Source organism: Melozone crissalis, unplaced genomic scaffold (assembly GCF_028551555.1).
Source record: "Melozone crissalis strain CALT ecotype California unplaced genomic scaffold, PUWL_Pcris_2 ptg000218l_1, whole genome shotgun sequence".
Lineage (NCBI taxonomy): Eukaryota > Metazoa > Chordata > Aves > Passeriformes > Passerellidae > Melozone > Melozone crissalis.
The window spans coordinates 1,794,937-1,819,318 of record NW_026535981.1 but is presented as its reverse complement, the minus strand read 5'-3'; the positions used below and the strand labels follow the sequence as shown (position 1 = coordinate 1,819,318).

The 24,382-nt window shown below is 51.0% G+C and overlaps 1 protein-coding gene and 1 pseudogene across 1 annotated transcript; both read right to left on the bottom strand.

Moving 5' to 3' along the window:
- Window positions 1-499: 499 nt before the first annotated feature.
- LOC128949301 (5.8S ribosomal RNA) lies at window positions 500-652 on the bottom strand (annotated as a pseudogene).
- A 53-nt stretch (window positions 653-705) lies between these two features.
- Window positions 706-3,524, bottom strand: LOC128949287 (hydrocephalus-inducing protein homolog). The gene is made up of 2 exons (XM_054294143.1): window positions 3,453-3,524; window positions 706-993 (listed from the first exon to the last, which is right to left on the bottom strand). The coding sequence occupies exons 1-2, from the start codon at window positions 3,480-3,482 to the stop codon at window positions 766-768; spliced, it is 258 nt and encodes an 85-aa protein (XP_054150118.1). The 5' UTR covers window positions 3,483-3,524; the 3' UTR covers window positions 706-765.
- Window positions 3,525-24,382: the final 20,858 nt, after the last annotated feature.

Below are 24,382 nucleotides of genomic sequence, written 5' to 3'. Positions count from 1 at the left end.
CACAGTACCCCCGCAGTATCCACCTGCAGACAGCCGCCCACGTGGGGCGGAGGCTGGGGGCGAGGCTTGCGCCTTATCTCCCTCTTGCCCTCTCCCTTCTCTTGGCCCACGGCGGTGCTTTCAATGCTGTCTCTTACTCTCCTCAGCTGCCACCACCACCGTACCGCGGTACGGGCCCTGCAAGGACAAACTCTGCCCCAGTGGCTCACTCCCGGAGTGGGGAACTACGGAGCAGTCCCTGAGCCTGCATATAGGGGGATGAAAGCCCTGCACGGCAACAATGACGATGACGGCCATGACGATGATGATGCCTGCTGGGTCACAGGGAAAAAATTGAGGCCGCCGAGGGAAACGCATCCCTTGCCAAACCCCTGACCGCCTTTCCCTCCGGGCACCGGTGAGCCACCATCACCACCGCTGCTGACCACAGTCAACTGGCCTGTGAGGCAACCCCAGCTGAACCACCGTGGTGGTCGCTGGACGGCGACTGATCGTCAAGCAACACTCAGACGGGCGTAGCCCTGGGAGGAACATGGGGCCGCAAGTGTGTTTAAAGTGTGGATGACCAATGTGTCCTGCAATTCACATTAATTCTTGCAGCTAGCTGCATTCTTCATTAATGCACGAGCCGAGTGATCCACCACTAAGAGTTGTCTGGCTTTCGGCACCAATCCCACACCTGTGGAGGGGCTGGGACCGCTCACATGGGGCGCCCCTTTCTCTTGTGCTGAGGACGTGCGGGCGCGTGCCTGGCTTTGACCGTCCTTACTTGATAGTCAGGAGTGCAGATATAGGAGATCCAGCCACACTGAACTGGAATTCTTCCTCAAACCTCCCCACTATGGTGGCACTGAAGGAGATCTGAGCAGTCTGGGTCCCACCTGGTGCAATGATGCCCTCCTCAGGCGCAAACTTGAAGCAGAAGCCCACGTTTGCAGTTGAAGGGCTATAGGTGAAGGGAGCATCAATAGCTCCTAGGTTTATCAGTTCCACCTGCAGCAGCAAGAAAGCAAAATGGAAATATATGTGGAATCTTCCCTTCTTGTGAGTTATTGTCTAATGACACAATTAATGCCCAGAAATAGCAGACGATGCTATGAATGGCAAAAAAATACAACAGGACAAGTTCTGCCCTTGGGTTTTCATGCAAAGCAGTGGCAACTCCACAGAACTGGAGTCCACAACCCTGGGGTTATCCCATGGACACAGAGCAGTGCACCTCTGCTCAGCACCACCAAGTTCGTTCAGACCTGGCCCTGAGAGCAACGTGGGCTGATTGCAGCTGCGTAGGGAATCACCCCAGAGCTGCTGCTGCCCCACTGAGCACAGCTCCAACAGCACCATCTACTCATTCACCTTTTCCCATGTCATGAAAACAATACATTGATTATGAGGCATCAGCATCAAAATGTATAGACAGCATCATCTTTTGGTAAGAAAACTCAGCATGTCTTTGCATCCCACAGCCAAGCTTTTGGAAGTGTCTGGCATGATGTAGTGCCTCATTTTCTACCTCTTTCAGCTGCTCCCTCTTTGGTTTTTTTTGCAAACTTGACACTATTGAGGAGGAGGCAAATAGGTAGAAAAATGCTTTGCTTTATTCTCAGGAACACTTTTCTCTTTCTAGAGCCAGAGATGCACCAAGGCTGAAGTGTGGTGAGGGACTGGTCAGCAAGGGAAAGAACTCCCAAGCCCTGTGCAAGGGCCAGCACTGAGCCAGGAGGCTGGATGGCTTTCCTGTGACTTGCAGCAATAAGCAGGAGACACTTGACTGGAAGCTGTCTGCAGTGGACTGAAGCTCAAAGGCAGCCAGTTTCTTCCAGCTGCTTCTGAACAGCCCAGTCCAAAGGTGCCTTGTGTCTGGCACTGCCACAAAAGCCTCTGAACATCCCTTTTTGACCCAGGCTTCGTTTCATGTGTCAAGGGGTTGTTTTGCAGCAAGCCTCCCAGCTGATTCCCAAGGAAGGAACTGGGGCTTCATGAACAACAGACACACCTTTCAGACCCTCCCAGATTTCACCAGTAGATCAAATATTCCCTGCTCACAACTGCCCAGGTTGGCAGCAATTCCACACTTCCACCAGGCTTGCTCCTGCCTCAGGAGCCATCAGGATCCACCCCAAGCCCTGCTGCTCACCTCATAGATGTGGGGGCGTTGATAGAAATGTTCCCAAGGTTCAGAGTAGGAGAGCTGAATTCTTCCAAGGGTCCTTGGCCTTCTCCTGAGAGGTGCAGGGGCAGCCTGCTCTCACAGCCTGGGGAGAGATGTCCATTGCAGTACAATCATTCCCTCTGTTATACTCTATTTTCCAGGCTGCCTCAGTGCTAGTCCCTGACTCTGAGCTGGATGCAACCAGCTCCTGATGCTGCAGGAGAGGATATGGACCCTCCTCTTCCCTCAGCCTTGGGGTTGACTTCTAATTACTAACCCATTCCTTGGGCTGCTTTCCAATTTCAGCCACCAGTCTGCTGAGTTTAAAACATCTCTGCTGCCTTGTAGTGACAGGCCAAGGAGTTACAGGTCTAAATTGAAAGAAAGGAAATTTAGCTTAGATATTAGGAAATTTTTTACTCTGAGGGTGGTGAGACACTGGAGCAGGTTCCCCAGGGCTGTTGTGGAGGTTCCAGCCCTGAAAGTGTTCCAAGCAAGGCTGGATGGGGCATGGAGCTACCTGTTCTAGGGGGAGGTGTTCCTGCCCAGAGGCTTTTAAGGTCCATTCCATCCTTAACATACTCTGGTTCTATGCTGTCCTTCCCATGCACTTAGTGGAGCTTTGAAATCATTCAGTGAAGGCACAAAGCTCCTTCTGAGTTTGGCAATTCCCAAACTACCTGGCCCAGGAGCACAGGACTTTGTTGCCAAAGTCCCCAACTCCTGACACTCAGCACTGTGTTCTATTTCCACAGACAGAGCTGCAAGGGCTCAATTCCCACAAAGAGAGAGAGGCAGGTGCTGGCCAAGGCTGCTCCTTCTACCAACACCCTGGGCTCAGGGGGGCTCAGTCACCTCTGCTCTGCTGCTGTCTGGGCACTGGGAGGTGATCCAGGCTCAGGGAACACATTTCTAACTCAGTGCCTGCTGCCTGATGATGGATCCATGTCAAATGGATGCATCATCCTGGAGGCCAGGGGCCTGCAGGGGCTGAGTGCTCGTTCACTAAAGCTGTTCTGCTCTGCAGCTCTCTGGCCTTTGAGGGATTGCTGGCAAAGCCATGGCATGAAAACCTCTCCCTGCACTGCCTGGGCTGTTCTGGGATCAGTCAGGCACACACAGCATTCTGAGCCCTGGCCTGGCACAGGAGACTCCCTGGGACCTGCAGGGCCAGGGGGGAAGTGCCAGCACTGCCCTGCTGACCAGGGACTCTTCCCAGCACTTCCATGGGAGCCCAGTGGGCTCAGGCTTGCACCATGGCTTCACTGAGGGGGAGAGAAGCAGGGCAAAGGAGCTGTACCTGAGATGCTGCAGTAAGCCACACTGCCATTCTCCAGTGCTTCCAGGGGTTTGAAGGTCATCTTGATTTTGGCCAAACAATTCAGCCCGATTTCTCCCTCCTACAGCAGAAAGAGACAGCAAAACACTTCTCTTCAAACTTCACATTTCTTGTTTTCAACCACACCTGTAAGCCTCTGTTTAGAGCATTAGTAATGAGTGAAAAACACAAGAAGCCCAAGGAAACACTCAAAACCCAGCTCAACACAGCACTAGAAGCTCTCAATGCTCAGCTGTTCAGCTCCCACTCTCCACAATACTCCTGCTACTCTGACAAAGGCTCTTGGTCACATCATGCTGCTGTCAGCTACAGTGGGATGCAACTGCCACTGTGCACTGGTGGCTCTTCACAAGAAGAGAACATGACCCCTGTCCTGGGTTGACTATATGCTGCTTTTATCCCAAATCGTCTTATTCTGTTTATGCTGAATAATAAGTGTTGCACCTTTAAGACTTGTTGCAGAGAGTGAAGGGGGGAGAGAAAAAGCAGCAGTTTGTTTTCAGACACTGCACTCACTCCTCCACACTCCTGCTCCTGGACTGCATTGTCTGCGGCTGGACAGACAGCGGGACAGAGCTCTCCTCTGCTTTTAGTTAATTTAGCTTGCTGAGGCAAAGAAGTTCCCTGGACTGTGGAGTTTTTTTCCCTTTTCTTTGGACCTGTTCAAAACTGCTCTGGACTGAACACCAGAAGAGCATTGGCAGCTCCAGCTGCGGCCACCGGGCCGGGCCTGGCCTGCGACATTTCCAGGACCAGAGGGACTGATCAGAGACTGAGTGAGCTGAGCTGCAACCCAGGGAGGGACTTTCTGAGTTTGTCATCTCTTTTGGAGCAGCAAGGGGTTTTATTGATTAATACTGTTTAGGGTTTATTGTTTAATAAACAGGTTTTTTCCCCTTCAAGGAGGTCTTTTCTCCAGGACCAGCTGGGGGAGGGGCCGATTGAATCTGCTTTCCTAGAGGAGCCCCTTTGGGGGTTCTCTCCCAAATTTGCCTGGAACCAGAACCTTGGAAATAAAAATATTAGTTTAACCTGCTTTAAAAGAAGGCAGAGGCTGGCATTATTCTAGGGTTTACTCCAAGATGAGAAGGGATGTTGCACTGTGCAGACACCAGGCCTTCATTGCCTCTCACAATGCCAGTACTCAGAATCAGGGCTCTGGTTGATATGAGGACGTGGTGGTTTGCTTGCAGAAACAGAAAAGGAAAAGGTTTTCTGTCCCTGTGTGCAGGACAACTCCAAAGGCCCATTTCAACCTTCCACCCTTGTGTCCAGGCTCACAGAGGACACTGGAAGGGACACTCAGAAATAGTGCAAGGCGTGGTTACAGGAGGGGATTGGCATTTCTATGATTAGCCTTAGGCTGAATTTGGCCTCACTTTCCCAGCAAAACATTGCAAGCTTCAGGTCAGTGTGTGAGCTGGCAGTGCTCCAACAGCCTCTGCTGAACCTCACGTGTGGGGGGAGCCCCTACCTACAAGAACTGCTCCCTGTGGACACTGCAAGGACACGCACAGAGTGCCCTTGAGCTCAGGCCCTGGCAGCACAGCTTGGCCTTGTCAGGCTCCCAGCCCTGCCTTGAGCCTCCAGGGCAGAAATGCTTTTAGCATTTGGCATTTTTAGGCGAGCTCTGCAGGTGCACCAGAAACTCAATGTCTTCCCTCCCAGCACATCGAGCCAGCTGAGGATCTGCCCAGTGACCACAGCTGGGGGTAGAGTGGATGGGAGGAGGAAGAGGGGGAGGAGGATGAGGAGGAAGAAGAGGAGGAAAATGAGGTCTCAGCTATCACTTACCATTGGCTCAATGAAAAAAATGTCATCAGAGAACAGCATGGGGTCTTGGTGCAACTTTGCCTTCTCCCCCAGGAGCCTCAGGAGGGCAGTGTGATCTTCACCAGAGCCCTTCTCCTTCCCTGTTTCTTTCCCCTCCATTAATTTTTCCAGCCACAGCTCTCTCCGTGTCCACAGGAATTGATGCTGCCTGCAGCCACAGGAGAGACAAAGCCAGCAGACTGTTTAATAAGCCACAGATTGGCAGAGAGAAGTGTGAGTGCAGGAGAGCAAAGCACTTGGGGAGGAGCAGCAGTGTGAGAGATGAGTAATGTGATGATTTATCAAAAAGCAGGATGCCCCAACACAGAGAACGATTGGCAGCTGACTCCGTTGATTCACAAGGCTGAACAGTTGCTTTATTAAACTATATTATATTACATTGTACTACACTATATTAAAGATGCATACTACAAAGAATACTAAAGAATACTAAAGAATACTAAAGAAAACTTGTGACTGTCTCCAGACAGCCAAGACAAAGCTTTTTCCAATTGGCCAAGGAAACAAAACAATCCTCAGCAGAATCCAACTGACAAATCATTTCAGGTAAAGAATCTTCCTAACACATTCCACATGATAGAGATAAGAATTGTTTTCTTTCTTTTCTCTGTGATTCTCCAGGAAAAAAAAAAACCTTGAGAGAGAGAATTATGTGTTTCTGTTCAGAGAATGTGAATGCCACAATGATTGACTCTCACAATTAACAGACAAATACCATGTACAGAGGTTAAGAAAAATTTTTTTTACCCCCACAGTTGGTATCAAGGGACAGCCAGGGTTGGGATATTTGGGAGGGTCAGCTTGTCACTACGGTGACATCTGACCTCCAATCAAGATTTGAGGAAGTAAACTCCACCACTGGACAGTGAAGAAGGGGTCAATGGACAGAATTTTGGGAGGGGCTAAAGGGTTAAAAGGCAAAACCTCCATTGTGTGGGTGAGCACATAGTGTGGAAAATCCTTTGCTCCTGGCGCCATAACATTTTCTCTATTCAGTCTTCTGTTGTATTTTGATAAGGTTTAATAAACCTTTCTAAACTTATGAAAAGGGAGTGGCTATTTCTCCCAAGCAGCAGCTCCCCAGCAAGGACTGACCCCAAGCCATGGGGGTCCCAGATGGATCAGAGGATAACTTGTTCACTGGTCCAGCAGGGAGTTTTACTCCACACCTGCAAGCTCAGGAGAGGTTTCCAAAGCCAGCATCCCTCCAGAGAACCTCCTGGCTCAAAGCCTCTGCCAAAAAACCGAGGGAGAATCCACCAGCCACTTCAAGTGGCTTTTCCTACCACTGAGCTGCTGGGGAGGCAGATAAAGGTCATGGAGCAGGACTTCCCTGGGAAGGGGAGACAAAGCTGCGTTGCAGCTACGTGCTACCACCACTGTGAAAAATGTGCATTATATGATTGGCTTTTTGCATATATGAAAATAAAACATTGGTCTGTTCTGTTTCAGTCTCTATGCAATACTGCATAGGGAAATGTAAGATAACAGCAATTAGAAATCAATCAGATAATACACATAACCAATAACACATCTGCAGTCATACAGTTATCAATCACTGCAACACTGAACTGTCATCCCAGAGTCTGCGATACCTGATGAACCTTAAAACAACAGAGAACTGGAGAACTCATGTCTGGATTCATGTTTCTCAAACTCCCTTTGAAATCAGGCTCAGCTATCATACATGGTCAAATTGCCAAGCCAAAAGGACTTGAATACTTTTTGATGCAGAAAACATCTGGGTTGATTGTCAAACATTCCATTCAAGAAGAGCTAGACCTTGGCCAGAGTTCAAACTCTAATTGATGGACATCACTTAATATATTTTAAAACAAGACTCTTAAAAACAGCAATTATGAATAGGAAACCTTAGGATTAAAGATCAATCAAACCATTAAAGAATTGAATCCCTCCGCAACTTCCGTCAGGAGAGAAATTCTTCAAACACAGCAAACCTCTTGAATTCTCGGCTGAGGTACTGTATAATAACTGAAGAAATAATAACTGAAGAAAACCACAAAACTGGCAATCTGGATTTAAAAGAAACCTAAAAAACATGAGTAGTTAAAAAACAAAAAGACAAGATTCTGAAGAGATACGTGTCTTGCAGATGATCACTCAAAGAGACAGTGAAACACATGAAAGCTGGCTGTAAATATTACAACAATACCTTGATCATAATTCTTATCATAAATTCTGAGAATTCTCATTATATAATCAACTTATCAACAAGAAGTGTTTGAAGGAGTTATGACAACTTTTCTAAAGTATTCATATAGCATTAATAACAATCCTTATTTATCAGTATCACCTATAAAATCCAAAAATAACAAAGGTTACAAACTCAATACCAACAAAATTCTGAATCATTGGAGAATCAGCTGGTGACCCCACAGATAGGATCTGATTGATATTTCTCAAATACTCTGTCTTCAGAGACATTTCAGGTAATTGAATCACTACTAATACTTCTATCTTTCTATGGTGGTTTACCTCCCTGAGAGGCATTTTTCACAACAGAAGATTTCCATCTACCTCATATTTGGAATACCACTGATTTGCACTGGTTTCCCCTTTTTTCTGTATCTTGGGAAAAAGCCTGTGTGCTTTCTCACTTTACACTGATTTTGGACAGCTTTTTTACATGTCCATCTTTTGCATCTGAAGCCTGATCATCTGGTAAATGCTGTTTCCGTCACTCCTGTGGGACCGGGCTGTTGAGGAGTTCGGTGCGCCTCACACAACATGCGCTGCAGCCGCGAAAAATCTCCCGCTTGAGATTCTGATGGAGGCTGAAACTGTGCGCTGGCTGCCGGGGCTGGCTGCGTGACCGCGGCACGCAGACCGCGCCCGGTCTCTGCCGCTGCCCTCACGGGAGTGCGGATGCCCCCGCCCCGACCGCGCCTCCCCGGCGCTTCTCTCGGCGCAGGCGCGGTCTGGGGAACGCCCTCTGTGCCCGTGACCGACACCGGCGCTGCCCCGCTCCCGTTCTGGCTCCGGTCCCCGCTCGGCCGTGTCCGTGCCGCGTCTGCGCACTGGGGAAAAACCCGCCCCGCTCCGGCTGCCGGGTTTGTGCGTCATCACCGGGCGCCTGCCGCGCTCCGTGGCGGTCGCAGGGACGCTGCAGCCGTCCCGTCCCGTCCGCCTCAGTCCCGCCCGGCGCGGCTGCCGCGGCCCGTGCGCGTTCCCTGGGTACCGCCGCCCGCCGCCATCGCAGTCGCGCGGGTTCTGCCCTTCGCGCGCGGCTTTGGCACCACCTGCGTGAAACCGCCGCCGCCGCCATCGCGCATGCGCCCGCCGCTGCCGCCAGCCCCGCGCCTCCCGCTCCCGCGCTCCGCCCGGCCCGGCCCCGCTCGGCGCTGTCCCCGCAGCCGCCGGCCGTGCCCTGCACGCTGCCGACCGCCCGCTGCTGCGATCGCGGGCACCGCCGTGCGAGCTATCGCCTCCGCCGCTGCTGTGCCTGCGACTGCCCCGCTGCCCCCGTGGGCCCCCGCCGGCCTCCGCGGCCCCCACGGCCGCCTCTGCGGCCCCCCCAGGCTGCTCCCGGCCGGCGCCGCCGTGGCACGGGTTCGCCAGTCGCCGAGAAGCGGCTCTGCCCCGGGTTCCCCGACCCCCTCCGCCCTCCTCTACCTGAGAGTTCTGGGGTTTCTGGGCGTTCTGGGGACCCATGGGACCCTGGGCACTCTGGAGATGATGCCAATTCCTCCCACACCTGTTTGCTAGGGATTACCTTTGCCCCTCCCTGGTCGGTAAGGGCAACTGCCGCCTGCTGATGGCAGGATGACTTCCCCCATCCTCGAGAGAATACTGCTGCCTGTTGATAGCTGACAGCCCCCGCGGAATTCTACGAAATTGCCTCTAACATTACCTTTGCTGGGGATAAAAGCTTCAAGGCCGTTTTATCTTTTTTCAGAGATTTTCACAGGGTATGTGGCTACCACGCCCTGTAGGGCTAACAAGATGCTGGGTTGTTCCTGGGAGCATGTCCCCTCCATGTTCTCGATTTTGACTTTTCTTACCAAAAGCTGAATCATCTGCAAGGTCAGTCCGGAGCTTGCCCTGGTCACCATCCAGCAGCTCGCAGGTGAGGGTTTCCAGGCATGCTTCTGGTCCTCCTCTTTCCGGGTCGAGCTTGAAACGAATCTTCTCAGCAGAGGTCGAGATGCTCTTTCTGGATTTTTCCCTTGAGAGTGCCTGTTTCCTTTCCTTCTCGGGCTGGGTTTCAGCGGCTGATGGCTGTGGCGTGGCTGCTTGCCAAGAGCCCACCTGGGTGCCCTCTTGGAGCCCACCAGGGATGCCAGTGTCTCAACGTCTCTTGCTGCTCAGAGTGACCCCAAGAAAAGTTCAAAATCTCTTTTCCCAGCCTGACGCTTGAAGAAGGAGTCAGGGCTCTTCATTTCTCAGTCTCAAGGTTGTTTATTTTATCTTATCTATAAAAAATTTTCTCCTGCCCTGCCGAGGTCAGCTCAGCAGGACAGTCTGAGGCACTCTGCCTGCCCCCGGGGCGGTGTTATGTCTTTATACTAAAAACTACGTGTACAATGTTTACAATTACTTTCCAATACCTATCACCTATGTTAGACAGTGAGCTTCTACTCTAAACCAATCAGTAAGTGCCAACATCACAGCAGAAGATGGAGGCCAAGAAGAAGAAGGAGAAAGGCTGGACACACCCAGTTCCCTCCATCTTGCCTCCAGAACCCCCATACCAAAAACCCCAAAAATCTACTTTTCCATCGTGTGATAACTTCACTAATATTCTACCTAAACTGTTGTGGCCTGCTGATCTTCATATAAGGTCTGTAATTTGCTCCACGGGTCATAATCAAATCCACTGGTGTTTTGGGCTCCGTGCCAGGGCTTCTGAGCCCCCTGGCAGGGGTCCTGGCCATCCTGGACAGCCAGAGGGATGTTCTGGGTTCCCACAGGTCTCTTCTTAGGTCTTCTACAGGTTGGTTTTTTGTTTCCTCTCCTTCTGCTTGTGCTGGGAAAAAGCCCCTGCTGGGACATCTCTGCACCCTGGCATCCTGGGCATCTGCATGGGGATGGGCAATGTAACAAAGGACTGGCTGCAGGCCTTTGGAAATGGGAATTTATGGACAGGTGGGACTGCTCAATCTGACTGCACTGAGCCCTCATACAGGACAGAGCTCTGGATCTCCTTCCTGCTTGGCAGGGTTCAGTTTCCAGGTAGTGTGGGCAAGGAGTGGCACTCACCTGCACAGAAAGGCTTCTGCCTTTTGTCCCTGTAGCTAAACCCAGGGTGAGATTCCTCTTTTAGTGCTCAAAGAAAGGAAAGGAAATCCCAGAAGGGATGTGCTCTGTCTTTGAAACCATTACCAACTGTGAGGAACACCCCTGCTAGAGTAGAACATGTCCCTGGTCAAAAGAGGTCACCCCTCTGACCAAACTGATCCCAGCCCAAAAGCCAGGCCTTCTGCTGGGCTCTGGAAGGGGTTCTGCAGGCAATGTGCTCAGGAGAGACATCTCCACTGGCCTCACTTCTCCCAGGGATAACACATCCCATCCCATCCCATCCCAAGGGTTCCCAGGATGGCCACAGACAAAAGCAATGGGATCCAGCACACTTACTTAGCTCTTTGAATAGCGCTTCTACACCTTTCTGAGCCAGACAGACAGCAGCCACAGACACTGGACATCAGGTGCACATAAAAATAAAATCAAAGACAGGGTATTTAACAAGGACCTTTCCCCAAGGAACTCCAGGGCTGCACTGAGCAGGTTCTGGGGCAGAACACATTCCACAGCTGGCCCAGGAGCCCCATGCAGTGCTAGGGGGTCCCTGACCCTCGGGCCCACTGAGGCTCTCCTGGGTCAGGGAGCTGCCTCAGCTGCCACAGCACTCAGGCACCACACAGGTGTCTCAGTCCCACCAGAGCACAGCCACCCACGAGAGGGTGAGACTCTTCTGCCACACACCAGGAGTGGAGAGGAACCTCCCAGGCCCCTTCACTGTCCCTTGGCACATTCATTTCAGCCTGACCCTCAAAGCCCTGCTCAGCAACATCCCCCGCTAAAGTAGGATGTGTCCCTGGTCAAAGGAGATCACCCCTCTGACCAAACTGATCCCAGCCCAAAGGTCAGACCTTCTGCTGTGCTCTGGAAGGGGTTCTGCAGGCAACGTGCTCAGGGGAGAGATCTCCATTGGCCTCACTTCTCCCAGGGATAACACATCCCATCGCATCCCAAGGGTTCCCAAGGATGGCCACAGACACAAGCAATGGGATCCAGCACACTTACTTCGTTCTTTGAATAGCGCTTCTACACCTTTCTGAGCCAGACAGCCAGCAGCCACAGACACTGGACATCAGGTGCACATAAAAATAAAATCAAAGACAGGGTATTTAACAAAGACCTTTCCCCAACGCCAGGGCTGCACTGAGCAGGTTCTGGGGCAGAACACATTCCACAGCTGGCCCAGGAGCCCCATGCAGTGCTAGGGGGTCCCTGACCCTCGGGCCCACTGAGGCTCTCCTGGGTCAGGGAGCTGCCTCAGCTGCCACAGCACTCAGGCACCACACAGGTGTCTCAGTCCCACCAGAGCACAGCCACCCACGAGAGGGTGAGACTCTTCTGCCACACACCAGGAGTGGAGAGGAACCTCCCAGGCCCCTTCACTGTCCCTTGGCACATTCATTTCAGCCTGACCCTCAAAGCCCTGCTCAGCAACATCCCCCGCTAAAGTAGGATGTGTCCCTGGTCAAAGGAGGTCACCCCTCTGACCAAACTGATCCCAGCCCAAAGGCCAGACCTTCTGCTGTGCTCTGGAAGGGGTTCTGCAGGCAGCGTGCTCAGGGGAGAGATCTCCACTGGCCTCACTTCTCTCAGGGATAACACATCCCATCCAAGGTTCCCAAGGATAGGCACAGGCAAGAGCAATGGGAGCCATGAGTCCACACTTACTTATGAACTCAAATTGACCTTCTTGGTCATGCTGCCATGAACTCCCTCTTTTGGGGTCATTAGGTTCACCTGAAAAGAAAAAGAAAAATGAACAAGAGGAAGCTTCACTATGGTATTTCCCCTTAGGTTTTAAAAATGCATTTAAGAGCTTTTTTGTGACACATAGATCCCTCATACTACTCAAACCGCTGTTCTACTCAGGGTTTTTTAATTTACTGATTTTGCCTTGCATCACTGTCTAAACAGAACACAGCTCTTTCCAAGATATTCAGTCCTTGCTTGTGGTCTCCCGTATCATTTTCTCTAGGTTCACTCTGCAATGCAAGGGAAAAGAGGGGCAAAATCTCTGTGGTGAGCAACATCTCAGCACTAGAGAAGATAAGGCAGTTGATAAGATGTTCTGTTGCACTCCCAGCTGGTCCCTAACCCATCTTGTCTGCCCTGGAGCTCTGAGAATTCTCACAGACACACACTTCATCTTCCTTGGTAAAAATTAAGACCTTCTGCTTTTGCAGAGTGCAGAACCTGGTGTTCAACCCCAGTCATATTTTCCTCAGAGGCAAGGGACCATTTTCCATTCCTTCAGACTCAAATCCTGGAGGTTATCTTGACCAGCTATGAAGAAATCTATGGTGAAAAGACAAGTGACCTTGGCTGGAGTCGACGCAGGAGGTGTCCCGACCAGAGAACAATTACCACTCATTCCATGATGCAGAAGGCATGAAAGACACTTTATTATTCGTGTACAGTATTAAGAAATATACAGTTCATATAGGAACAGTAGTGGATGTAAGACCTGATTGGTCTTAAGGTGAAAACCTCTCACACTATTGATGCACTATGAATAGTACACTCTAACAAACCATTTTTATAAACAATGGTTATAGAAAGAGAGATATTAATTGTTTTTTTTTTTTCCCTAGGATTGTTAGGTTCAGTTTGTGAGAAATTGTCTCTGTTCATTCTTTGACTGAACTGAGAATATTTACAGGCTGGCTGCCAAATGTCCATCAAACTTCTCTCACTCCCCCTCCTCAACTGGATAGGAGGAAAAAATACAACTGAAGAGCTCACATAAAGCCTGGGACATCCCTCTCCAGCTGCCACCATGGGCAAACCAGACTTGACTTGGGGACAGACGATTGCTTTGCTTTTTCAGCAATTCCCAATAGAGCAGCAAGCTGGGTAACAAAGACAAAACTGAAATCACCTCACTCCCACTCTCCCTTCTCCTGGCTGTGAACACACCTGGTGCAGGTGGCTGGGGCAGCTGCAGTGCCTGATGCAAGCTGAGCTCCAGGTGGGAGCCTGAGACAAGAGCTCATGAACTGCCAACAGAGCCCAACAAAGGGCACCAAGAGTGGTGGCACCGCTGGGGAAGGGACACCGAGAGACCCAGCAGGAGCTGAGGGCCCGGGAGGAAGAGCCAGACTTGAGCCTTGGGCATGCAGACTGAGGGGATAAAACTGAGGGGCTCCCTTGCTGGGGGAACAGCTCAGGGTGTTTCTGTGTCACTGCACTGGGAATAAATGGCTTTATGGAATCAGACAGGTGAGACTGCTATGAGGAACCTGGGCTGGAACCAGGGAGGACACAGGGGCTGGGTGTGGGGAGTCCAGCAGGGCCCATTGGGGCACTGCAGCCACTGCTGTGGAGTGGCTCCTCCCAACACTGAACACCTCTGGTGGCTGGAGTGTGATGGCCAGAGAGCCTTGGGAAGGGTCAGACTGGGAAGTTTCCCACATATCCTCTTCTGCACAGCTGGCTGCAGAAAGCAGGGCCCTGCTGACCCTTCCAACAAAGCCACCTGTCTCTTCTGAGCACATCCATCAGAGCAGCAGGGACGAGGTGAAGGCAGAAACAGGGACTGCTCAGGAGTGAGGAAAGGTCTGCTCAGGGCACAGCTCACTGCTGTGCTCTGCTCTCCCTCTTTCTTGCACTCCATTTCCTTAGGCTTTCTGCTCCTTGGGACCTTCTGTTTTCTTTGGCCACGTTCCAGAGAAGGAGGACCTGGACTGAATTAAGGGACCCCGTGCCAAAAGCTGCTGCATGTAAGAAAGCTTTCCTGGTGCCTAAGGAGAGGATAGACCCAGGTGAGGAAAAGAGGGGAGGAATAGAAATAGAGAAATGCCGGCAGGGACCCAAGAGAAGTCACAGCCCTAGGGCCCATGGCTGTCCCACAGGTCTAACTGAAGGCATCAGACAGGAAATGCCAGGGGTGATTTCCCAGGAATGAACCCTGCTCCATCTCCTCCCACTACATTTTGCTGTTTTGCTCTGGTCTGAAAGGAGGGAAAGCATATAAATGGGAAAAAATGCTCAGAGTTTGAGGGGTTTTCTCCTAAAGCAGAGCAATAGCGAGATGGCTTCTCAAACAGTAACAATGAGTAGATGATGTGCACGTGGAGCTGTCCTGGATGTGCTTCTGCCATTGATCACTGATGAGCACAGACATTAGCTCAGATCACCGCTCATGGAAAGATGATTGTGCTTCCAGGGATGGGTCACCCCACTTCTCACAGTCAGAGACACATTGTCCTCTCTGTCTCTCATATTTGGAAGGAGCCCTGACAACTGCTTTAGACAGGAGAATTATTTTTGGCAGGGCCAGAGCTGCAATCCTGAGGCAAAGTGGAAGCTTTGAGGTGGAAAAAGAAAATGAAGGAGGAAAGACAGAAGAGGAGAGGATAAAGCAAAAGAAAATGAGGCGCTGCAGGGAGAGAGGAGAAAGGTAAACATACAAAACCAACAACAACAAAAAAACCAAGCCAAAAGAAAACAAAAAAAAACCTCACAAAAAACTCTCTCTTCTGCATTGTCAGTGCAGTCTCTTGCCCAGAGACCAACAGAGTCTGGTCTGCCAACAGAGGCCAAATAAATTAGACATTTTGAGTTATGCATTGAGTCTAATACAACATTAATACCAGCACGTGAGTTAAATCCAGGAGCATTGTATGAGTGGTGGTGAAATCTCATTATGCTTTGTCTGGGGTGCTAAGGTGAGCTATTGTTTTAATATTTATATTTTATATTTTTAAGTTCTACTCACTCCATGAAATAACTATTTATTATATATTCAGACTAAAAATATTTCCTGATCCCCCAAGATCAAAGAAACAAACATTTGGCCATAATGTATTCATGGCATCCAGGCTGGGCCTAATCAACATGGTACTTACTTTTTACTTTTCTCCCATTTAATGTGTAGCAAGAGTCATGGCAACAATTTTTGCTATTGGTCAAAAATAACATTAAATAAATAAATAAGGCCTGAATTGACGATTTTTTCTCTATGTAGGAACGAATTAGGAACTGGATTAGTGTCTGTAGACTGTGGGTGGGAAGGGACAATCGGCTTTGAATAGGAATTCTATGAAATATTTACTTTGTGGTCTCCCTCCAACCCTTCCTGACTGGTTCCCCACCCTCTGCTGCACTGCTAGGCCTTGATGAGACAAAGACACTGAAAGCCCTGGGGCCCTGGAGGGCAGCAGGGCTCCCTCAGGCCTCAGCAAAACCCAGTGAAGGCCGCAGGATGGTCCAGGGAGCTTTTCCCACTCAATCCCCTCTGGCAGAACTGATCTCAGCACTTGAGGGCCCTCAGCAGTGCCCAGCCCAGGGACGGTCAATGCTCGAGAGGCCTTGTGAGGAGGGGGTGTCACTGCTGTGCATGGCCAACAGTGATTGCACTGGCCTTGCCCACAGGGGCAGCTGCAGACTGTGCAGATTGCTCTGCTGCAGACATTTCTGTTTGGGCAGGGTCACGCTTCTGTTGTTGCAGACACTGATATTCTTTAGGAAATTCCACCAGGACTGGAGAACAGCTGGAGGAGGATTGCCACCCCAGGGACCTCCAGGGCAGTGGTTCCTGAGTGCCACAGCCCCCTGTGGCTGGGCAGGTGTGGTGTCAATATGCTGGGCAGGGATCAGCCCTTCCCCGGCGGGGCTCCTGCTCACACAGCCGCGGGTGGTGCTGCCTTGCTTGGCTGCTGGCCCGTGTGCTCCACCTCCCAAGCGCTGCCTTTTTGTTGTAGTGTGTTTTTAAGTTTCTTGGTTTTGCTCCCCCATTTTATGTATTATTCCCCCCCTGCTCTTTGTAAGATGGTTCTTCCCCCTCCAGTTTTCCCGCCACAGAGCCTTTGGCAGTTAGGTTACCATGGTTACCCCTGCCCCTCTTAGTTGTCAATCTCCTAAGTTACATAACTGCTCCTCCCTTATCCCACCATATAAGTAAAGTTTTCCTCCTCCCTGGGCCCAGTCAATCACCCCCCACTCCTCCCTGCTTGCGAGAACTTTCTTCTCTCTGGGGGTTGTGGTTGGCTGGTGTCCCGGGGCCCCTCCTTTACTTTGTATTTATTGGATATGTTCATCTGTCAGTTGTGTTATGTGCCTCCCAATATGTTCTCCCATTTGTTAGCTGGGCTTCCCTCCCTTCTCCACCCCTTCCCTGTAAAACTCTGTCTCCCTCCATGTTTGAGGCCATTTGCTGTGGGTTTTTCCAGCTGTTGGTTTGCCCTTTGCTGCATGTGGGCTCTTCAATAAACCGACATTTTACCCCCAGCAAGTGGTCGCCTCCTCTCTCGTCTCGTCCTGCACGAATCCAAGTCCGCGATCCAACCCAGCCCGAGGCCAGGACGCCAAGGGGGGTTGGCCTCAGATGCGCAGGGGCGTCGGCTGCTTCACCCCTTCAGCTAGCCGGACTTAGGGCCGTGTACGCCCTCGCGCAGTTTTCACCTGGAGCTCAGGTGAAGGGAACTCAGGAAGCTCTGCGAGTCCAGAAAAGCAACTTGGGGAGCTTCAGGGCTCAGGAACACCAATTTAATGAACTTCTGGTCTCAGAAATTCAGTCTCCGGACACTTGGGGCTCAAAAGCAGCAATTGAGGATACTTTGAGGCTCAGTAATACCATTTCAGGGCACTTTTGGCCTCAAAAATTGGTATTTGGGGATGTTCACAGCTGAGAATACAGGAGTCTCAGGAGCATTGGGGCTCACCCACCTGGGGACGTTTTTGGGACCTGAAACAGCATTTGGGTTCAGAAATACTGATTTAGGGAGCACTGGGGCTCTTAAACACCAATTTAGGGACACACAGGCCTATGAAACCCTGGTTTGGGGAGTTCAAGGCTGAGAAAAAATCATGTTGGGAGCTTTGGGAGTCAGGGAGAGTGATTTGGGGATATTTTCAGAGCAAAAAGAACAATTTAGAGAGCTTTTGGGCTCCAAAAAACCAATTTAAGCCGATTTTGGGCTCTGTAGCCCCTATTTAGGGAGCTTTGGAGCTCCAAAACAGTGATGTAGGGAACTTTTGGGCTGAGAAACATCAATTTCGGGAGCAGAAGGAGCAAGCCCTGAGGAAACCCGGGAGCAAGGGGCAGGCGCTTACCTGGGGCAGGTCTGGGAAGGAGCCGCTCTGCACTGGGGCGCAAGCACTGCTTAAAAACTGGGATAGATACAGCTCACTAGCTCACTGTTCCCGACCCCTTCCCGCCCCCACGGGCTCTTCCCTCTCTCCCTGCAGCTCCTTTCCTGGTTTTACACCAATTTCCCCTAAATGAGGTTTCCCCGCTCTGGTCAGGGAGCGGTTCCTTGGCTGGGGGTGGGAAATGGGCACAGCCAGCGCTCCCCGCCCATCGCTCCCGGAGCCTCCCAGGCTGGGATGAACCCCACGGGCTGATGGCACACCGGGCACAGGGCGTGAGTGAGGGGCATCAGGGCTCTGGAACACTGATCTGGGAACTTCATGGCTTAGAAACCCCTGTGTCAGCAGCTTCGGAGCCAGAACGGTGAGCTCAGGAGCTTTGGGGCCGAGAATGAGCAATTCTGGGGGCTTTGGGGCTTCAGAACACTGATTTGGGGAGGCTTCTGGCTCGGGAAAAAAAAATATTTAGGGAGCTCCGAGTCTCAACGAAAGCAATTTAGGGCTATTTTTAGCTCCGAAGCAGCAATTTAGAGAGATTTTGGGCTGAGAAACATCAATTAAGGATATTTTGGTGTCTGAAATACCAGTTTAGGGAGCTAAGAAACACTCATTTAGGGAGGATTTGGGCTCAGAAATATCAAATAAAGAGTTTTTGACCTCCCAAATAAAAAACCTTTTTGGCGAGGATTTTGCCCCTGAGGGCTGGAATATAAGTGTGGGGAGTCCTGGCAGACTGACTATACCCCAAACCCACGACGGCAAGTGCTGTGTGCCTGTGGTGGCGAGAAAAACCCCTGGATGACTGCAGACAGACCTTGTGTCCCATGTCACTGCCTGGGACACTGTCCTGAGCTTGGAGCTTGGAAATGGGTGCTATTGGCACAGGTGCCTCATGAAAGAATTTAATCAGAGTGTGGTACTCATTGCCAAAGCAACCTTACAGACACCTGGAGAAGAAGCAGGCACCGAGTGGATTTAGGATATCCCCTGTGATGGACCAGCCTCTGGAATGATGGAAAGGGCTGGTGAAGATGACAGCGAGCAATGGGTCCTTTCGGGACTACAGCTCCCATCATGCACCGCGGCATCCACTGAGCGCCATTGCAGCTGAGACTTCATCTCCCGTGATGCTCTGCGCACTGTAGAGCGTCTTTATAGCCGGACCACCATCTCCAATATGCCCTGCGACCCCAGAGCCCCGACATAACCTGTTCCGGCCGTACAAGTCCCGTCATGTTCTGTGCCCCAAAGGGACCTATAACGACTCTGTAGGTGCCCCCCAAGGGCTTCCCGGAACCATAGGTTCCTCGCAGGTGCCCTCTGAGGACCCGAAGTGGCCGCCTGCACCCACAACTGGCTCCCCGGACCCCCAAGTGCTGCTGTGGAGCTACTTCTGGGACTACGGCTCCCATCATGCTCTGCGGCGCTCATGGCATTTGAATGCAGCCGGGACTTGATTTCCCGTCACCCCCGTGCTCTGCAGGGCGCCATTAGCGCTCTGCCTTCACCCCCGCGCCCAGAAAGCCCCGTTAGAGCCCCCCAAGGGCCCGCCCAGACCCCAAAGGGCCCCAAATTCCCCTCCCTGATCTCCAAGGGCCCCCCTGCATCCCCAAGGGGTCCCCTGGACCCCGAATTGTCCCTCAGAATCCCTGAGTGCCTCCCCCCCACCCCGTTTCCCACCCGGCTCCCCCAAGTGTCCTCCCGACGCTGAAGTTCTCTCTGAATTCCCTCCCCAGACCCAAAACTGCCCCAAATGTGCCCCAAAATTATTTCCATGTAAGCCCAAGTGCCCCCTTGAACCATGTGTGAGAAAAACATGATTAAAAAGATTACAAAACTACTAAACATAGGGCAAAGTAGCAGAAAGAGGGTAAAAATTAATAACTAATAGACGTGAATTAGTGAATGAAGGGAATTGTGATACTTAGAACCAGTTACCATTAATTTTATTGGTTGCTAAACACGCATAGATTTTTGATATAAATATAAAATTTGGTAATAAAAATGAAACAACTATTATTACAAATAAGAAATAAATACAATAAATACATTTAATTGAAAAAAATATTAAAAATAAATAATAAATTGCACTAATTTTTTTTTATATTTTTGGATGTTAATTGCAGGTGGATGATGTCAGGCATGGTGAGGCTGGGGATGAGGAGCAGGTTGTCCAAACAGAGTCAGCTTGCAAGGGTGTCATTCTTCTCTGTGCCCAGACCTCTTAAGGAGACATTCAGCATCAAGATCACTTGGGGAATACGTCTATCAGCTCTTCAATGAACTGAAAAATAAAAAACAATACTAATGATTAAAAAACTATAAATCATGAGGTGCACTTTGAAATCTTCCTCCTGAACAGAACTCCAAACTGACTCCAATCACTGCGCAAGCCCTGGAGACTCAAAGACAATGGAAGGGAGACAAAGAGCCCCTGAGGGCATTCTGTATTTTCATGATCCCCATGGTGGGTTTGGAGCTGGATCCAGGAGCCTCAGGCACGGAGAGAAGGATGAAGAAGCTGCTCAAGGAGTCAGCAGCAAAACTCCAAGTGCCTTGGAGCATGGCTGGGCCCCAGTGAGGGCAGGGAGTGCCAAAGGCTGCCCAGGGACTGCTGAGAGCAGATCCTCAAGGCCAGGATTGCAGGGAGCCCAAGGCTCTGAGCAGGGAACTGCAGTGCTGAGCAAGGCCTGGCTTGGCTGCAGGAAGCAGAGAGGCCAAGCCCTGAGCCCAGCCTGGGACAGCAGAGCCTGTCCCTCACGGGTGGCTCGGGGCTCTTTGTGGGCCAGGGGGATCTGAGGGGCAGCAAGGACAAATGGCATAAACCTGTGTGACACTCCAGATTCTCAGGGAACCGAGGAGCCAGTGGGACACTGTGGGAAGTTGTGGAACCAAGAGGATCACGGTGGCACTGTTGGGGCCCATGGAACCAAGGGGCCAGTGTGACACTGTGGGGCCTCATGGAAACAAGAGGCCATTGTGAGCCTGCAGGGCTGCAACACCCCAGAACACTGAAAAGCTGGGGGTAACCAAAGGTTCCTTGACTCGAGTTTGGTGCACAGGAGAAACACCAACCAGATATTATCAACATGGCCAGATGCAAAGAATATTCTTGATAGGAAGGGACCCAGAAGGATCCTCAAGTCCAGCTCATAAGTGAATGGCCCACACAGGATTGAACCCACAGCCTCACTGACACCAGCACCATGCTCTGATCAATGGAGCTAAGAGGTCAAAAGGACCCAAAATTTTACTGGCAAAATATAGACAATCAAGGAACTTCTGCAAAGGGTTTAATACAACATCCACTTCAATATGAAACCCTTATCATAGCATTAAATTCAATAACTTAGCAAATTGAATCTAAAAACCTTTATCCCTTAAGATGTTAAATTAACCCAAAAAGGTTCCAGGTAAGAAGGATTAGAAAAAGAAATAGCAAACAACAGAAAGACAGAAGATCCACAGAAGGACAAGGACATGCAGATAGGTACCAACTGCTCAGGTTCCAGCATCACTAACACAGAAACCCCAGAAACAGCCAGGATCCACACCCTGGGCTGTCCTCGTCCTCCGGCTTTTAAGGCCCTGGGCCCTCATGGGCCCACCCCTGGCGTGTGACTGCCAGTTGCTTGTCCAATCAGAGCCAGAGTAGCACCAGCTGCTAGTGTGTGATTGATTAACAGCTGGGCTAATCAGAGCTGGGTTAACATCACCCCCTGCTGTGTGATTGACAGCTCTGCCAGGCCAGGGCTGGGGGCAGGGCTCTGTCTCACCACAAACCAAGGCCTGACCTGGCCCTGACCCCACACAGGCATTCCGAGCATCCCAAGGTGTCTTGGCACGTCGATCTCATCCAGCCTCTGACAGCTACCATGGTGACACTACGGAACCTCATGAAACCATGGGTCAGTTGTGACAATGTGGGTCCAAGATCACCACGGTGAGACTATGGAACCTCACGGAATCAAGGAGACCATTGTGCAACTCAGAGGCCCTATAGAAGCAAGGGTCAATGATCAAACTGTGGGGCCCATAGGAACAAGGAGCCATTGTGACACAGCAGGACCGCATGGAGCCATGTGGGCCTCGTGAAACCAAGAAACCATTGTGACATTGCAAGACCTCATGGAATCAAGGGGATCATTGTGACAGTATGGGACTCCATGAAATCAGGGGAACATGGAACAGGTCTGCCTGGTTTGGCCTCCTGTGGGCTGTCTGACAGGTCCCACTGAGTTAGCCATGCCAAGGGCCACTTCCCATCTGACCATGACGCACTGGGGCTCTGTGCTTTTATTCCTATGCAAAAGAACTGTCTTTCTTGTCTAGCCTCCCATGGCTGAAATTAGGATTCCACCTCTAAAATTCCCTATATCCAAGGGTTGCTCCCAGATAAAATCTGCTAATACAGTCAAGTCTGGCTAGCCTTGGCCTCTGATGACTGCCTCTCATCTGCCCCTGCACCACTGGGGCTCACTTGTTTCCTTCCTATGGAGACCATTGTGACACTGCAGGGCGTTGTGGAGCCAATGGGCCATGGTGACACTGTAGGCCCTTGTGGAGCCTGTTACACTGTAGGAACTTGTGGAACCAAGGAGATCATTGTGACACTGTGAGTACCATGGATCCATGGGGCCATTGTGACACTGTGGGGTCTTGAGGAACCATGGAGACCATTGTGACTTTTTTGAGCCTTGTGACATGCAGAGGCCATTGTGACACTGCAGAGTACCATGGATCCAAGGGACCATTGTGACACTGTGGGGCCTCGTGGAAACAAGGACATCATTGTGGTTCTGTTGGGCTGCATGGTCCCAAGGGGCCAGTGTGAAGCAGCAGGGCTTTGTGGAACCAAGAGGCCATTGCCGCATTTCAGGGCCTCGTGGAGCCAAAGGGCCGTTGTGATCCTGAGAGGCACCATGGATCCATGGAGATCATTGTGACATTGCAAGGCCCCATGGAATCATGGAGACCATTTGTCATGATCCGTCCTAGTGAATGGATGATGTGATGGTTCGTAGGGGTGATCTCAGGGTGCAAAAAAACCCAACACGGCACAGGGGATTTGCAGTTACAATCAACAAGTGCAATTTTCTTGAAATAACCACAAGAGAAATGCATTGGTGAGGGGAACCGGGGGAACAAAGGAGAAAATAAGGAAAAGAGGGAGGAAGAGGAGGGGTGGGTTATAGCTACCAAACGTGGTGCTGCGTTATCCTTCGGGATCCAGCCAATGGAGTCTGCCAGGCCACGTCCGGGGAGATCTCGGAGGCACAGTTCTTCTGGACCTCAAGTTATACTATTTTTCGTTGGGGGAAGGGGGAATGAATTTCACAACCGAAACAAAGATCTTCGGGGGAAAGAATAGTATTTGTTCAGGGGTGCACAAAGTCGAGCCAGGCAGCAAGTGAGAACTATTGTTTTCATGGCCCACTGCCTGTACCTGTGCTTGCTCTGGGCAGCTTTCCTCCCTGCCCTCTGCACAGCTCCCCCGAGTTGGGAGGGTTTCAGTCCCAGTCTCTGAAAGAAGGTGAGAGGGAGCCTTCTCACACAGGGGTTTCATGTCTTGGGTCCTTGATGAAGAGGCCTACATCTCTACTTGTCTATCATGATGGTTGAGGATGGGCGAGAGGGGTCTTCTCTTGGAGGAGGGACCACGCTAAAGCACAAACCAGCCAGGTCAGGAGGCGGAGAGAAATTCCAGGACCATTGTTCAGGAAAAAGGGCAGAGTGCTCCTTTCAGTTCAGTGTTGCGTATAGCAAAAAACTTCTCTGGAAACAGAGCTAAGAGGCACATGATTTCCCCCCCCACTACTGGTTCAGCAGTTTTTAGTTTTTTGATGGTCTCTCTTCATAGCAATCGTGAGGCAAAAATGAAGGATATTTCGGACAGACTCTCACATGGCCTCAGGCCCAGGGCTAGCAGCCATGGCCAAAGTGCTGCCCAAGTTGGCTCTGGCAGGGCTGTCTTGCCGCTGCTGCCCATCCCTGTGCCCTGTGCAGCCCAGGCTGTCCAACGGTGCAGGGAACCGTCCAACGGTGTCCCTGCCCTGCGCCTCTGTCCCTGCAGGCTGTCAGCATCCCCCAGCTGCCCCACCTGGCTGGGCCCTTCCTTTGCTGACAGCTCTGCCTCCTGCTTGCCTCTGCCTGCCCACACAGAGCCTTGGGCTGCTCCAGGCTACTGCTGGGGATGTGTTGCACCACAGCCCTGCCCTGGCAGGGAAATTCCTTTCTGCTAGTGTCCACTCTGCACCTCCCCAGCTGCTCTTGGTGCTGTTATGTCTTCTTCAGGCTCATTCCCACTATGAAGAAAAGCTCCTGCCCCTCTGAAACCACCCTTCCATCCCTCCCAGGCTACTCCTGTTCTGTCCTCAGTCTCCACACCACTGAGCCCAGAGCCTGCAGACTCCCCCTGCTGGTTTTGTGATGAGGCCTCCAAAACCCCATCCTGGGAGATTTTTGGAAAAAAAATAAGGTCTGTGAAAATGGAAAAATTGTGGTCAAAGTTATTTTCTCCCAAATCTTGCCATGACAGAAAAAGAGTCAATATCTTTAAACTGAATGAGGGTGGATTTACATTTGTTAGAAGGAAGAAATATTCTACAATTATGAAAGTGGCATGAAACTGCAGCTGTTTTTCTAGAGAATTGGATGGCCTATCCCAGGAATTGTCCAAGAGCGGGAGCTTTGTGCAGCCTGACCCAGTG